Below are 16,902 nucleotides of genomic sequence, written 5' to 3'. Positions count from 1 at the left end.
GACAATCTTATATGAGTTTAACTCAACCCTTCTCTTTTGCACTATGCGATGTAACTATGAACCCACGAATAAACCTGTAAACACACCAAACATGGAAATAGTTAGAATAAAACTGTGTGGGTTGCCTCCCACGAAGCGTTGCGTTTAATGTCGCATGGCTCGACGGTCGTCTCCCTCATCCTTGGAGACGAACATTATCAATCAGACCACTTTCCTGCTTCTTGTAGTAGTGCTTCAACTTTGGTCCATTTATCTTGAATGTATCCCCATTATTTGGATTTTTCAGTTCTATATCCCCATGGAGAAAAACTTTCTAAACCACAAATGGACCCGACCACCTAGATTTCAACATTCCTGGAGCTTTTAATCTGGATTTGAACAAGAGCACTAGTTGTTCTTTGACAAACTCTTTTCTCTGTGGCCCGGCATTGTAATAAATAAGATATATAGGATTTGCGTCCAACAATTTCACCCCCTCTATAGTAACATGACACTTTCCTTCAGAATCTTAAAACACATCTTTGAGGTTCTCCGGAAGTTGTTTCAACTCCATTCCTTTCTTTAGCTCTTCACCCTCCTTAGTAGAGTGACGTAGGCATAAATCCTCCCACAGGTATGGTCGAGATCCTTTCCACGGGGTTTGTGCATCCAGCAGGGCTAGCACTTGGGGGTCCCTATTGTCCTCTTCTTTATCACTATCGGAATTGGACAAACTCAACACTCTTTCCAAAGGTGACGGTGGTGCATTCAAAGGGCTATCATATGTCGTCACCTGATTCAGAACCTCTATAGTGTGACTGGTACAAATATCATCTTTGTCTTTCATGGTGTTTCGAACATTGATTTTCAATTCCTCATCATAAACCTTCAACGTCATGGTTCCTTCTTCTATGTTGATTACACACCTTCCCGTCTCCAAAAAGGGTCTACCAAGAATGAGTGGGATCTCTTCATCTTTTGGCATTTCTAGAATTACAAAATCAACCGGAAATACAAACTTGTCAATTTTCACCAGGACATCTTTAACAATACCATACGGTTTCTTGACCGAATGATCGGCGAATTGGAGTGTCATCCTGGTATCTTGCACCGCCCCTATACCAAGCTTCTTGTAAATGGATAATGGCATGAGACTCACACTAGCTCCTAGATCAATAAGAGCTTTGTTGAACGACCTATCTCCAATAGTACACGGGATGGTGACAGCTCCTCGATCTTTCTTCTTTATCGGAATCTTCATACCCTACAAAATAGCACTACATGTTTCGGTTAGAATGACTGGGTTGGTGTCGGTGGCACGCCTCTTCAAAATGATATCCTTCATGAACTTGGCATAAGTAGCCATTTGTTCAAGTGCCTCCAACAAAGGAATGTTAATCTCCAGCTTCTTGAACAACTCTAAGAATTTTTCAAAGTTTTTCTCATGTTGTCCTTTTTTCTTATTTCTAGTGGGGAAGGGAAGCTTAACAACTGGCTTGGGCTCAATGACTGTTTCTTTCACAACCAGTTTTGGTGCTACCACTTCTTCCCTAACAACTTCATTTTCTTTTATCTCAAGGTCCACTTCGATTAATTGGTCTTCCTCTTCGTCCACTTCCTCGACAACTTCTTGCTCTTCAAATCCCCTAGCTACTTCATCAGATTTACCACTTCTTGTTATCACATCGCTCATATTATGATGCTTTCTAGGATTGGGCACAATTGCACTAGGTAGAGCACCTTGTGCTTGAGAACTCGAAGCTAATTGCTGAGCGATTTGACCCATCTGGACTTCAAGATTTTTTATGGATGTTGTGGTGTTTTTCTGATAGTTCAGGGTTTCTTCTTGAAATTGAACATGATGAGCTGCCATTCTTTCAATGGCAATCTCCAACTCAGCTTTCTTAGATACATGTTGTTGTTGTTGTTGATATTGAGTTTGGTACTAACCATGTTGAGGAGCGATCTCTTTTTGGTCTTTCCAAGAGAAGTTGGGATGATTCTCCCAACCCGGATTGTACGTGTTAGAATAAGGATTATTCTACTTCAAAAATTTGATTTCCTCCACTTGTTGAGGAGTTGCAAAATAATATACAGTTTGATGCGGACCATTACAGATTTCACAACAGGGAGTAGGAGCTGGTTGGACCTGTGCCACCTGTCGGGTACCTATATTCATTGCCTTCAGCTTTTTCTCATCTTCAGCAGCTATAGTATCTTCAATACGGATTTTAGCAGTTTCCAGCTTTAAATCTATAACCCCTTCTAGTTTGCTTTGACACCTATCGTACAACTCCATGTGCTCATTAGCAGCAATAGCTTCAATGATCTTCTTGATACCGGTGGCTGTTGAAAAATTTGTGGAACCACCGACTGCAGTATCAATCAGCTGTTTGGTCTTTATTTTAAGACCATTCACAAACATCTGCATTTTTTCAGTTGCATCCATATTATGAGTTGGGAAGGCTACTAGTACTCTCTTGAATCTCTTGTAGGCGTCTCCCAAAGTTTCCCCGTCCTTCTGCTTAAAATTCAGAATTTGATACCTCTTTCGCAGAAATACCGATGCTGGAAAATACTCATTCAAGAAGGCTTTTTCCATTTCTTCCCAAGATGTGATGCTACCGGCAGGTAAAGAATAAAACCATTCTTCAGCTTCTTTCGTTAAGGTAAACAGGAAAATTCTTAACTTTTTGGCTTCTTCAGTGTGACCATCAATTTTCAGAGTGTTGCTCATGGTCAGAAACCTCTGCAAATGCTTGTTTGCATCTTCATTCACTTTTCCAGTAAAATGCTTCCTTTCAAGTTCATTAATGGTACTCAGGTGCAGCTGGAAATTAGCCACGTTCGCTGGTTGGTTGACAATAGTTAATTTGTCGGTTTGTGCATTTTCACCTCCGTAGTCTCCCAACAGTCTTTCTGGTGGCGGTGGAACATCAGCCATAATTTCGATCTCTCTATCAAAACCTGAATCTGAACTTGAATAGATGGAAAGTTGTTCTTTGTCTGATTCCAATCTAGCTAGTCGAGCTTGTCTGAGTCTTGCCCGCAAGGTTCCCTCGATTTCTGCGTCAAAAGGAAAATTAGCTGAGGCCTTACCTCACATACAAATATCAGACATAAATTAGTTGATATAATCAAAATAAAATACTCAAAAAAACGGAAAATAAATTTTAGTTGCAGAGCAACAAAATTTCAATTGAGATAATTTTAAACTTATATTTGGCAATCCCTGGCAACAGCACCAAAAACTTGATCGAAAAAATAGCAAGTGTACTATTTTTGCCGATGTAGTAATAAGAGGGATGTTCCCAAAGATTGATCTCGAGGATTGCGCAACAATATAAGAGTAAACAGTGCTCAATTGAGCAAAAGTAAGAGTTTAGGTTTGGTAAAATTTACTGTAAGGAAAAATAAAATAAATAAATATTTTCACAGATTAATATGATATGCCAAGGAGGGTGTATAAAAATCTCCTATAATGACCCTTGAGTGTATATCTCCTTAATACTAAAATTTGTTTCAATTACCGGATCTTAAGATTGTTTCCCCCTAAGACCTTGGGGGAAACCTTTGGCATTCAATCTAACCTCTAAGTCCTTAGGTGATTATGATAAAACCAAGCATTTTAATTTAACAAGAATAAACTGGTAACCATAGGGTATCCCTAGTCCTAGGTGATATCTACTATGATTTCACTGTATGAAAACCTTAACAATTGCAATCCTGCTAATCGTTAACCATACATCAATCTTAATTTTTCTGATAAAGAAAGCATTACGCAAATCATCCAGTGAAATTGATAACAAAAAACATATATTAAGGAAAATCTAACATCAGAGTCATTACATGATCAATTCAGGGATACCCCCTGGCATTAGGGGGTTTAGCCTATCATATTATTCAAATCAGATACAAGATAAAACTAAGACATTATAGAAAGTTCGGAATACCGTTGATCTTCAATCGCGTCCGCTCTTGAAGGATCTTCGGTCTTCTTCGCTTTCCACTACTTCAATCTTGATCGTCTCTAATTTTTTATAGTGTAAAAAAAAGTCCTTCTCTCCATATTCAAATCTCCTGTAAATAGTTCTTGATGACAATTTTCCCTAGAAAAAGTCCAAAATACCCTCCGGGATAAGTTATGCCAAAAACAACACAAAACTGGAAAATCAAGTGCCCAAGCCAACACTTGTCGTGTCAGGCAACACGCCAGGCCGTGTTGGGCTTCTGGAGCACAAGGCCTTGACACGCCCCTTCAGGGAGGCTGACACGGGCCGTGTCAGCTGACACGAGCACCCGTGTCAGCTCCCTATTTTCCTCTTCCATGGCACTTCTCCTGACACGGCCCATGTTGGGCAACACGAGTGGCCGTGTCAGGACTACTGTATGTCCAATTTTCTTCTTCCAACGGGCCCGAAACATCCGATTTGCTTGTCTATCCCTCCGGTACACTTGCTTACACCTGAAACCAAAAGAACTACCACAAAGGGACATAAAATGGAGTATGATGATGCATATAACATGTAGTCAACAAATGGAAACAACAATACAAAACATCTAAATTACTAAACAAAACAATAAAACAAGTGGACTAATGTGTTACCGACTTCTTACAAAGGTGACGAATGAGTGTCAGAAAACAAGTAGAATTGGAGACAGATCAATAGGGGAAAGATTTTTCTTAAAATAATAAAAACAAATGACTTTGAACAGTGCATAACAATAGGAACATCAACAGCAACCCAATTGTTGCAAGTCTGGCCGTGTGTTACAAAATTGGCACAAGCCCTGTCTTCATCTTCTTCTTCAATAATGGCAGCTGAGTGTTGATCATCCTTGTGAATGAATTCTATACTACGGAAAATTGGTTGTATAGCCTTGACATTGGCATTGAATGGCCCTTACTAAAATCCCAACCCTGCTCGATTCTTGTTCTTAATGACTTCCACAATATGGGCCCATCTGTCGATGCTGCCAACCTGAACAACCTCTTTGGCATCCTTCAGAGAAGACATGGGTGCCCCTGTTTTCTTCAATTCATCAGCAACATACAAAGCTTAGAACGGTGTTCCAACTTCCTCTTCAGCATCTACATAAGTAAAGGATGACAAATGGCTTACCAACAACTCTTTCTCTCCACCACTAACAACAAGCTTGCCGTTCTTCACAAATTTCAGCTTCTGGTGCAGAGTAGACGTCACAACGCCAACTTCATGGATCCAAGGCCTTCCCAACAAACAGCTATAGGTCGGGTGAATATCCATTACTTGAAAAGTAATTTGAAAATCACTCGGACCTATCTTAACCGGAAGGTCCACTTCTCCAATGACAGTTTTTCGAGAGCCGTCAAACGCTTTAACCACTACGCCGATGTACCTCATCGGGGCGCCTTGATAAGAAAGTCTTACTAGAGTTGATTTTGGCAACACATTCAATGATAAACTAATATCAACCAACACATTGGACATAGCATCCTTTATTTAATTCATTGAAATGTGAAGCACCAAGTTGTGATTTCTGCTTCCTCCGGGAGTTCTTCATTATAAAAGCTCATATTGTTACAGGAAGTAATGTTGGCAATAATATGGTCAAACTGATTCACAGTAACATCGTAATCCATGTAAGCTTGTTCTAACACTCTCTGCAATGCTTCCTTGTGTGCCTCAGAATTCATCAAAAATGACAGCACATACATTTTTGACGGCATTTGCAGCAATTGCTCCATAATATTAAATTCATTTCTATTAATCAGGCGCACCACCGCATCATCATCATTACTCTTCAACTTGTTGAATTCACCAGACTGACACATTGGAGAACTAATCAGATCCACTGCAGGAATCTCCGCCTTCTTACCCACATACACATCTTCCACAACTTTAGGAAATACCGGGATGAACACACGACCACTACGGATCACCTTCACTACATTTGTGATATTCACCATTGAACTTAGAACTGGAAGAGGAACCTCTTGACCATTCTCAATCATCATAGCATTATACTTGTATTGCACAACTTTATCGGATGAGTAAGGGACGGGGCCCGCTAACCATATAACTAGTAGCGATGCCGATCTGTTTTCATTCTTGTTGCTGCTATCAAATTGAATGACTACTCGCTCAGGGGTTTTGAATACCGGCACAATGACGTTCACATCATTTCCTATATACCTTGACTATTGAACCTGAATAACATTCTCATCCATCAACCTTTGAATATCTCTTTTAACAATTACACACCCTCGAGGATTGGTGCTGCAAATAACACAACCATCATAGTCTTGTTCACAATGTCTTACCAGGCACAAGTCTCTGTGAATCTCCACCAATGACCTATAGATACGACGGACATCAAATACTCTGAAATTCCCAGGATAATCGTCTACCATGTTCACAAAAGCGTTACCATGAGCAGGCAATGGGTTAGCTTTAACATTCAGTGCTCTGTCCTCAAAGGGCACCTACCACATTTTATTAGCTTCTGAACCTCGTACTTCAAGGGATAATAGTTTTCAATGTCATGATCGGGGGCTCCCTGGTGAAAAGCACAATGTAAGTCAGGTTTGAACCACCATGGCAGTGGCTCAGGAATTTGTGGAGGATTCCTTGGTTGGATAAGATTCTTGACTACCAAGGACGGGTACAATTCTGCATATGTCGTAAGAATAGGGTCAAAAGAGACCTTCTTCCTCTCTAAATTTTGATGATGATTGTTGTTGTAGTTGGTATGTTATTGCGGTGGTTGTTGATGTTGTTGTTGAATTGGAACTAATTGATTGGTTGAATTGTTGGTAAAACCTAGAATTACTGATGATACTTGATGCTGATGTTGACGGGACTGGGAATTCTTCCTCAGATGAGGCCTCATCTTCCTCTCTGCTGATACTGCAATAGTTTCTCCTTCCTTCTTTTTGGAGAAGCTACCACCATACTTCTTTCTCGCCGACACTTCATCTTTGGATAATCGTCCTTCTCAGACTCCTTCTTCCAATCTCATCACCATGTTTACCATCTCGGTAAAATCATTAGGGGAACTTGCGATCATACGTTCATAGTAAAATGAACTCAACATCTTCAAGAATATCTTAGTCATCTCCTTTTCTTCCAAAGGTGGACTAATCTGAGCAGCTAACTCCCTCCATCTTTCAGCATATTCCTTAAATGTCTCTTTCTCCTTCTGAGACATTGACCTCAATTGATCCCTATATAGCGCCATATCAACACTGTACTTGTATTGTTTGACAAAGGCCCCACCCAAGTCATTAAAAGTACGAACACTAGCTTTGTCAAAGCCCATGTACCATCTAAGTGCAACACCTGTCAGACTATCCTGGAAGTAGTGAATAAGCAGTTGATCATTGTCGGTTTGAGTAGACATCTTTCTAGCATACATGACAAGATGACTTAACGGGCAAGTATTCCCCTTGTATTTTTCCATGTCTAGGACCTTGAACTTCATCGGAATCTTGACATTGGGAACTAAACACAGCTCGGCAGCACTCTTACCAAATAAATCCTTTCCTCTTAGGGTCTTCAATTCCTTGTGCAACTCAAGAAACTAATCCTTCATCTCATCCATCTTCTCATAAACATATGGACCTTCAGACGGCTCAGAGTGGTAAATGATTTCTTCTACACGAAGCAAAGTATGCATAATAGGAGGGGGAATGGACAGGATCGAGCTAGATGCTGACACAGGAGTAAATGTTGGCGTGTACCCTTCAGGTACAAAGTTTGGCGGCATCTCCCACGGGAACCCAACAGGCATAGCAGGAACAGATTGGATGGCAGCAACAACAGGTACATAAGATAAAGTAATCTCTGAAATGACATTCCTCTGAGGAGGAGGAGTTGCAGGAGATGGAGACGGTTGGTTCTGAGCAGAAATTACAGACTCCATCAATGTTGTGACTCTGGCAATCTCATCCTTCAATTCTCTCTTCTCTTGTTCAAGGCACCCCATTCTTTTCAGACGATTAGCGCAAATGTTATAGTGATGAGTCAGCTTGGCTTCTACACAAAAGAAAAACTGATAAGACATCTGGCGGAAGAAACCTGTTCTGCAAATGATGCATGAAATACAATGTTTTTTATTGTTTTTAATTTCAAGGAACATATGAAGTCTTATTTGCAAATATAATAATAATCAACAATAATAATAATTCAATTGACCATAAAATCTCTTTTTATTTATAAAATTTGGAAGGATTACACTTAGTGCAATTTCAGAAACCAAAATACAAATACAAGAGAAAAGGAAACTATCTGTAGCGGTAAATTCATGACCATCAAACTACGGATAAGTTTAACATCAATGAAACCAGATTCTCCACCACGCTTTTATTGTATCCAAAGGAAAAGGGAAAAGTACGAATAAAACCCAAATATAAGAAGTTTTCAAATCAAAACTAATAAAATGCTAGAGATTACAGGTAAGGGGGTTGGTTACACAGAAGGAAGGTGTTAGCACCCAAAGTGTTCTAGGTACTCATAGGGAGCCCTTTTTTGTGTGCATGTGTTTTTTGGGTATAAATGATGTTTGTTAAAATGTAGAGTGAGTGGACGAGAAAATAATTCATTAATTATATTTTTTGTGTTTGACAAGACCATCGATCTTATGCCTACATACCAACATAAAGATGAGGGATCAAAACCTCGTAGTTCGTGGTAAAAACTATAAATGATTTGGTGCATTGATTTTAACAAAAGTTAAATGAGAAAAGGCACAAAAAGGTCAAAAGTTTGAATGGAGTTGTTAGTTATTTTTGTCTTTTGAAATTTTTAAGTCAATATAATTAAGTTTATTTACAAATTTGATTTAAGAAAGAGTTTGAAAATTCAATGGCATAAGGCCAAAGTTTCTAATTATTAAAACAAAGTCTAAGTTTGAAATTTCAAGCAAAGAAAGCTTTTGAAAAGAGGGAGAAATTTTGAAATTTAAGAAGTGGGAGGAGATGAAGAGGTTATCCTAAGCACAAATTTAAAAGGTAAGAGTTAAAAAGATCTGACCAATGGGATGCAATCCAATAGAAACCCATTTTCCTTTGGACTTTAATCAAGCAATAATCAATAAGCAATGAGCAATATCCATACATCATGAAGATCAAGGCATCAAATAAAGATAGCCATATCCAAGCAAGCATTCCCATAGCTAGCAGTCTTCCAATGTATCAGATGAAATATTCCTTGATCAACTCAGATCAAAACATCAGACACAAAATCAAAATAACAATTAAGCCCAAAGACAAAATAAAAAATGAATTCAAACAAATCCCAGAGCTTGTATCAGATGAAAGCTTAGTTCACAATAACTCAATCTTAAGATGTTGGCATTGGCCAAGTCCTTTTTGCATAGGGGATGTTGCCTAATCCTAAGTCCAAAAGTTCATATCAAGTTCAATAGTCGACCAGATGTTTTTTAGGGTTTTTCTTGTTATTAGGTATTTTAAGGTCCTAAGACCATAAACAAAACCAAAACACACAAACAATATACTTACAATCACAAGATATGGCTCAAATCATCAAAGTGAAAATGACATAACCATAAACAAGTTATATGAAATGTAAATGGCAATGAATGATAAATGACTTAAATTTAAATTGCATGAAGTAAATGACTTGAAAGTAAAGTAATGTTAACAAGAGTTAGTCAAATGTTAGTTGAGTGTTAGTGGTGATTTTTAATTGATTAAGTCATTCTTTGGAGAACACTCAATCATTCATTCACAAGTATGAATCCTTAAATTAAGACATCTTCCATGAGAAGGGATCCAACTTGGATAAGTCAACAAGTATGCCACTAGCTCTCATGAAAGGAAAAAAGGTCAAGTCTCCACACAATGCCATGAAGAATGGGAGACTTACAATCTCAGTTACTTGAATGTTATGCCTTGAGGGTCAAATTTAGCTCTATGTTAAGCAATCGTAATTGGACTTATGTAAAAGTCATAACCATCTGAGGTCGGGCAATAAAAATTTAGGTGTTAATGCATGCTAGAGATTTGGTATGAAGAACTAAACTCCTAAAACATACCACACAATAAAAGAAAAGATCAAGAGGGAGGGACCTATCTCAGTCATACTTGTATTGATTCATCTAACCCAAGGTCATTGATGAATCAATTATCCTTTAGACATTAGAGATTTCATTGGTCAAATGAGGGAATGAGAAAGAATAGGGATGAAGATGATGAGGGAGGGGAAGATAGAAACACAAATTGATCATGGGAATAATTTCATCAAATCAAAACCATTCATTCATTTTAGGAGATGAAATGTACATTTCATCAATCCCCTAAATCTAATGATTTTGATCCAACAAAAGTCAAATTAACCTTGACCAAGGCCCAAACAGAAAGTCAAACATCACAAGACCATAAAAAAGGCTCAACAATATTTTTAAACATTTAATCAATTAAAAATCCATTTTTAGAAATGAATAAAAATGCATTTTAATTTGGTCAAAACCTAAAATCCCTTCAAAACAACAAATAAATGGCCAAGGGATTTATCCTAGGTCAAACAAAGTCAAAGGACCTTAGACAAAAAAATTCACTATTTTTAAAAAGTCAGAAGTATTTTTAAACAATTAAAAATATGCATAAAAATATTTATTTCAAACCAAAGGCTGAGATTAGATCCTTGGACCAAGATCAGATGGATGAGAGGAAACCAACTCACCACCGAAGCCCTAGCTCCGGTCATCTTCTTCGGTGGACCTCACCGGACTGGTCCACCCTTAACTTAATGAAAAATGAAAAACAAGGACACTATTTCAAAGGAAAAATGCTCAGGAGCTCGAATTTTGCCTCAATTTTCTCTAATTCCAAGTAAATTGAAAGATACAGGGATTTGAATTTTGAGGATGATGAATTGAGTTTCGATTTGACCTCAAAACAACTCAATCTTGTTGCTTACATTGGTAGGACTTCAGCAAATCTGAAATCAAAGAGAATGGTGAAGAACTGAGAGAGAATCGAAGAGAGAAAGTTTCTGAAAAATCACCTTCCAGGAGCTTGAATCTGGCTTGATCTTGCTTCCAATTGGCCTTGGCTTGACTTCAAAAGCTTGCAGGAAGTGAATTAGATCAAAGAAGGGCTTGGATTCTTGGAGTTTCAACTCTAAAACAAAAGTGAATTTGAAACTCGATTTTCAATTGAAAACCTTCAAGTTTATCCTCTAATGGTGAAGGGAAGGTTGCAGGAGCAAAGCTTGGGCAAGGTGTCCATAATTCTGAGCATGAGGCAATGTATTTATAGGCTATGCAATTGATTTCCACACTCTTCCATTCAAATGCCAAAAATAGCAATTCTCACTTGCACGGATGCATGGGCGTGTGATAGGCCCATGAAGTGATGTCAAAAGGTTCAAAGATGATCATGAGTTATGATGAAAGTGTGACATGAAGCCATGCATTTGGAATTGAAAAATGGTAATGAGATTCATTCAAATGGAACCTTGATGAAAAGCCATGCATTTGTGACCAAAATGAAGTGATTTTGGACTTTTTGGAAAGGTGGGATCAAGGGGAACAACTTTAATGTTGAACACTTTTCCATTTGAAGCTTGGATCATGATGAATTTTGAGGTGGAAGTTTGGAAAATCTAACATTATTGAAAATTTTCTAAGTGCCAAGTCAAATGTTCACTTCTTCCATCTTGACTAACTTTTGCTATGGGCTTCAAATGCAAAAAGTTCCTTCATAAAAGTTTTATCCATTTTTAAACCTTTTCAATTTGGTCACAAATTTGACCTCATTTGGATTTGGCATGAAGGATTTATGCATTTTAGAAATTGAGGAAAATTGCTTGTTCAATGGTAATGGCCCAAAATGACCTATAATGTTTCCTCTTAGAACATGCCCTTTAAATTTTAATTTCTAGTTCCTAAAAGAATAAAAGTTGTAGAGGACATCTTGAGTTTGATCATGAAACTTAGATGGCCTTCATATCATAAAAATTGAGCAAGTTATGGTCCTTGGAGGTTGACCTTCTAACTAGGGCACAGACAAAATGACCTATCATCTTTCACCATAAAAAATGATTTTCCAAGAAAACCTAACTCTTGACCTAAACATGAAAGTTGTTTGGAATGTCATAAGGAGTAAATTTTATCTTGTAATCATTTTCATATGACAAAAATTGTAGGAGATAGTGTCTAGTGAACCCCAGCTTTGACTAGTTGACTTTCTCTGGTCAACCACCTTGAACCCACTTGCAAACTTGAAGTTCTATTGATATTTGGGACTCATGGAGGATAATATATTCTTAAGATGATGTATAATAAAGTATCCCTTAAAATATTTGATCAAATGTTGAAGAAACTTGTTGAGGAAGTCACATAAGTAACCTAGATGAATTAGGGCTTCCAAGGCAAGCAAACTTCAAACTCTTGATGAATTCTTGATCAAAATGATAAATGAATATCATGAGGATACATATATTATGTCTAGGACCTATGTAAACCATCTCTTTATTAATCTCCTTGCATTGAGGGTCTCAAACCCTAGATATGAGCTTGATGAGGCATTGGTGGATGCACACACTATCTACAAAAGAAACAAAGCTATACATAGACATATTTTTCATATTTTGTTTAGTAAGCAAAGAAAAATAAATTATGATACAGTCAAGTGTGCTTGGTGATCTCTCCCAATCCAAACCCAATGAATGACGGGTAAGGAGGATGCCAAGGTGTGATCCCATGATCAATGATGAGATAACATGAGGGATCTTATGGTCAAATTTGGGGTCTTACACTATCATCCTAAGGATCCCTAGAAACTACATCAGATGATCTGGCTAAGGGAGTGTTCTTCCTTCGGATGCGTCGAATCTTTGACTCAAAGGATGTCTTCATCTGAGCCTTCTCGAGGACGAGTTGATCAACAATCTTCTTCCAAGCACCGGAAGGATGAGGCATGCTAGAGGCAACTAAACCCTTTGGCTCGCTATGTGTCTTCATTGCACGGTCCTCAAGAATCTCAATAAGTGCATCTTTGTCTTTCGACTCAAGCTGTAACTCATCATGCTTTCGATTCAAAGAATGGAATCTCTCTTCCCACAAGTCTTTCTCTTGCTTCATCTTGGCAAGTGTGTCTTCCAACTCCTTTACATCCTGGTTAAGGAGAGTTGATGGCTCAACCAAAACCATAGACATAGGTCTCTCACAAGCGTACGATATCTTGAGCTCCAAATCTCTCTTCTTTACCCAAGTAGTGTAAGCTTCCAAAGCTACACAATTGCATGGACCAAGCTCAAATCTTTTCTTCCTATGCACATTGTGCAAAGCACGCACCATTCTACTCTTCACAAATTGGGGATATTTACCCTCATGATAGAATATACCCTCTAACTGAATGTTATTAGGCTTATCTCTCAAGGGGAACCTATAGCGGTAAATTCATGATCATCAACCTATGGATAAGCAAGACATCAATAAAACTAGAGTCGCCACTGCGCTTTTATTGTTTCTAATGGAACAGGGAAAAGTACGAACAAAACCCAAAAAATAAGAAGTTTTCAAATCAAAACTAATAAAATTCCAGAGATTACAGGTAAGGGAGTTGGTTACACAGAGGGAAGCTGTTAGCACCCAAAGTATCCTAGGTACTCCTAGGGAGCCCTTTCTTATGTGCATATGTATTTTGTACAAAATGATGTTTACAAACAAATAGAATGGGGGGATGATAAAAGAATTCATTAATTATATTTTTGTGTTTGACAAGACCTTCGGACTTGTGCCTACGTACCAACATAAAATGAGGGATCAAAACCTCGTAGTTCGTGGTATCAATTTCGAAGTGGATGTATTGCTTTTAACAAAAATTAAGTTTGAAAGGCACAAAGGCTTGAAATGGTTTGAATGAGTTAGTTCTTTTTGGCTTTTGAAAATTTTAAGTCAAGTATAGTTAAGTTTATTTACAAGTTTAAATAAGAAAAGAAGTTTAAAAATGCAATGGCATAAGGCCAAAGTTTCTAGTTTGCAATATGGTCTAAGTTTAGAGAAAACAGACACAAGCAAAGAAGTTTTTTAAAAGGAGGGAGAGATTTTGAAATTAAATAAAGTGGGGAGAAGATGAAGAGACTAATCCTAAGCACAAATTTAAAAGTTGAGAGTTGAAAAGATCTGACCAATGGGTTGCAATCCAATAGACAAGAATGTCATATAGAAACCCAAATTCCCTTGGACATTAGAATCAAGCAACAAACAATTCACAATATATCAACTTGAAAAGAAAGGCATCAAATAAAGATAGCCACATCTAAGCTTAGTAACTCCATGATCTTCTTCAAATTTGCCCATGTAGCAGATGAATTCCACAAGTCACAGGTTCAAAGTAACAACTTCACAATGATCATTTTGTAGATGAACTTAAATGGATCTTCAATGATGTATCAGATGAAGTTTCAAATTACAAGCACTTGGTTACATAAAAGTTGGCATGGTCCAAGTCCTTTGCATAGGGAATATTGCCTAAATTCTAAGTCCAATTGTCTCAGATCAAACCAACAGTCCACATTTTTTAGAGTTTTTGTTCTTATTATGTACATTAATGGTCAAAGACCATACAAACAAACAAAATATTCACAAGCAAAATATGGTCCAAATGGACAAAGTGAAAATGGCATTAACATAAACAATTAGAATGGTATGAATAATGGAAAATGAATAAGGCTTAAAAATAAAGTGCACTAAGGTCAATGACTTGAAATTAAATGTTAGTTGTTAATGAGTTAGATGTTAGTATTGCTTTTGCTTTTGCTTTTTATTTTAAGTCATTCTTTGGAGAATACTCAACCCACTTATCACAAGCATGGATCCTTGAACCAAGACATCTTCCAAAGGAAGGAAAAAAGGAAAAGTTTCCACACAATACCATGAAAGAGGAGAGACTTACAATCTCACTAACTATAATATTATGCCTTTTGTGTCAAAATTTAGCGCTACGTTAAGCAATCATAGTTAAACTTATGTATAAGTCACAACTATTTGAGGTCGGGCAATAGAATTTTGGTGTTAATGCATGTTAGAGACATAGTATAATCGACTATGCTCATGAAACATACTACACACAAAAAGAATATGCAAAAGTGGTGGCCTAATCTCATCGATACTTATGTTGATTTTTCAATCAACTAGCCTTAGGATATAGAGATATCATAGGTCCATGACATGAATGCATAAAGAAGGGGAATGAGATGAAGAGGGAGGGGAGATGGATCAAACTCAAATTGGACAAAGGAGGACTTTTACCAAATTAAGATCATTCATTCATTTTTGGAGATGGAATGTACATTCCATCAATCCCCTAAATTCAATGATCTTAACTTAACAAAGTCAAATCAACCTTGACCAAGGCCCAACAACACAAGTCAAACTTACAAAGTCAATCAAAATGGCTCAATACAGTTATTTGGCATTTATTCAATTTAAAAATACTAAAAAATAATGCATTAAATTAAATATGGTTTGTCAAATTCCTAAAACCTCTTCAAAACACCAAAGAAACGGTCATGAGATTTATCATAGGTCAAACAAGGTCAAAGGACCTTGGAGAAAAAATTTCAGAATTTTTAGAAACTTAAAAGTATTTTTACACAATTAAAATTAATCACAAAATCAATTAAATCATGAAAAATATTAATAATGATCCAAAAAAATAGTTTTAATTCAAAATATGAAAGAGGATTTTATTTAAATTTTTTTGGTGAAACTCTCATATTTTTTGGATCAATATTAAAATTAATATGAATTAATGAAATTCAAAGGATTAAAATGAAAATCAGAAAATACAAAAAACGTGGACCACTTGATCTCCCTCATTAATTGAGGTGGTAGATCAAGTGGCCACAAGCGCGCGTTCCATGATGGAACTTAGTCAGCACGTTGCACAAGTGGTCATTCAAACCAACGCGTGAGATTAAAACAATTTAAACTGAATCAATGGCTCAGAACCTTACCACCTCGCTGCTGGAGCAAATGGCTGGTCACCTTCTCAAGCGAACCTCGTCGAACTGGTTCAGCTATCACCATGATTAAAATAAAAAAAGAGGACATGATCTGAAAGAGAAAATTGCGTAGAGCACGAATCTGACCTTAATTTTAACTAACTCCAAATATATAGAAAGATATGAGGAGTTGAATATTGAGGTGTGTCAACTGAGTTGCTTCGATTTGACCTCAAAGCAACTCAATCTTCTTGCCTACATTGGTAGGACTTCAGACAACCAAAGATCTAAGAGATTTGATGAGAATTGAGTGAGAATCGAAGAGAAGAAAAATTCTGGAAAATACCTTTAATGTTGTGTAGAACTTGCTCTTTCTTGCTTCAATTCTTGTTTGATCTTGCTCCAATGACTTGCAGAAGTGGATTAAGAATGGAAAGAAGCTTTGGATCCTGGAGTTTCTGAATCTCCAAACAGTGAGATTCAAACTCAATTTTCAAGTGAAAATTATCAGGTTTTCCTTTGAATTGTGAAGGTTTGAAGAGAGGGGCAAAGCTGGCATGCAAGGATCCTTTCAAATGAGCTCAGAGGGTCTCTATTTATAGCAATTGGAAGTGTTATTTGCACACTTGAAGTTTCTCCCAAAATTGGCAATGTCATGCACAAGCTTGCATGGGCGTGTACAGGCCCATGAAGCAATCCAATTAGGTCCAAATGCAACTGAAATGAGGTTGGAATGAAGCTTGAATGGCAAGACAATGTTATGTGATCATTTGAACTTTTGATTTTCACCAATGAAGCAGGCTTGTTAACACCATGCGCAGCCCTAGCAATTTTTGTCCAAAATGGATGAAATAGGACTCTTTGGAAAGCTTAGATCATGAGGAACAACTCTTATGTTGAACATGTTTTCATTTGTAACTTGGATCAAAGTGAATTTTGAGGTGGAAGTTTAGAAATTTCAACATGT

At 37.3% G+C, this 16,902-nt stretch overlaps 1 protein-coding gene across 1 annotated transcript; it reads right to left on the bottom strand.

Annotated features, from left to right (window-relative positions):
• Positions 1–508: 508 nt before the first annotated feature.
• On the bottom strand, positions 509–1,240 carry LOC127080047 (uncharacterized). The gene has a single exon (XM_051020380.1). The coding sequence runs from the start codon at positions 1,238–1,240 to the stop codon at positions 509–511; it is 732 nt and encodes a 243-aa protein (XP_050876337.1).
• Between the last annotated feature and the right edge of the window lie 15,662 nt (positions 1,241–16,902).

The sequence above is a fragment of the Lathyrus oleraceus genome, chromosome 5 (assembly GCF_024323335.1).
Source record: "Lathyrus oleraceus cultivar Zhongwan6 chromosome 5, CAAS_Psat_ZW6_1.0, whole genome shotgun sequence".
Classification (NCBI taxonomy): Eukaryota; Viridiplantae; Streptophyta; class Magnoliopsida; order Fabales; family Fabaceae; genus Lathyrus; species Lathyrus oleraceus.
Note: the sequence above shows the minus strand (reverse complement) of the source record. Positions and strands in the feature narration are given on the sequence as shown.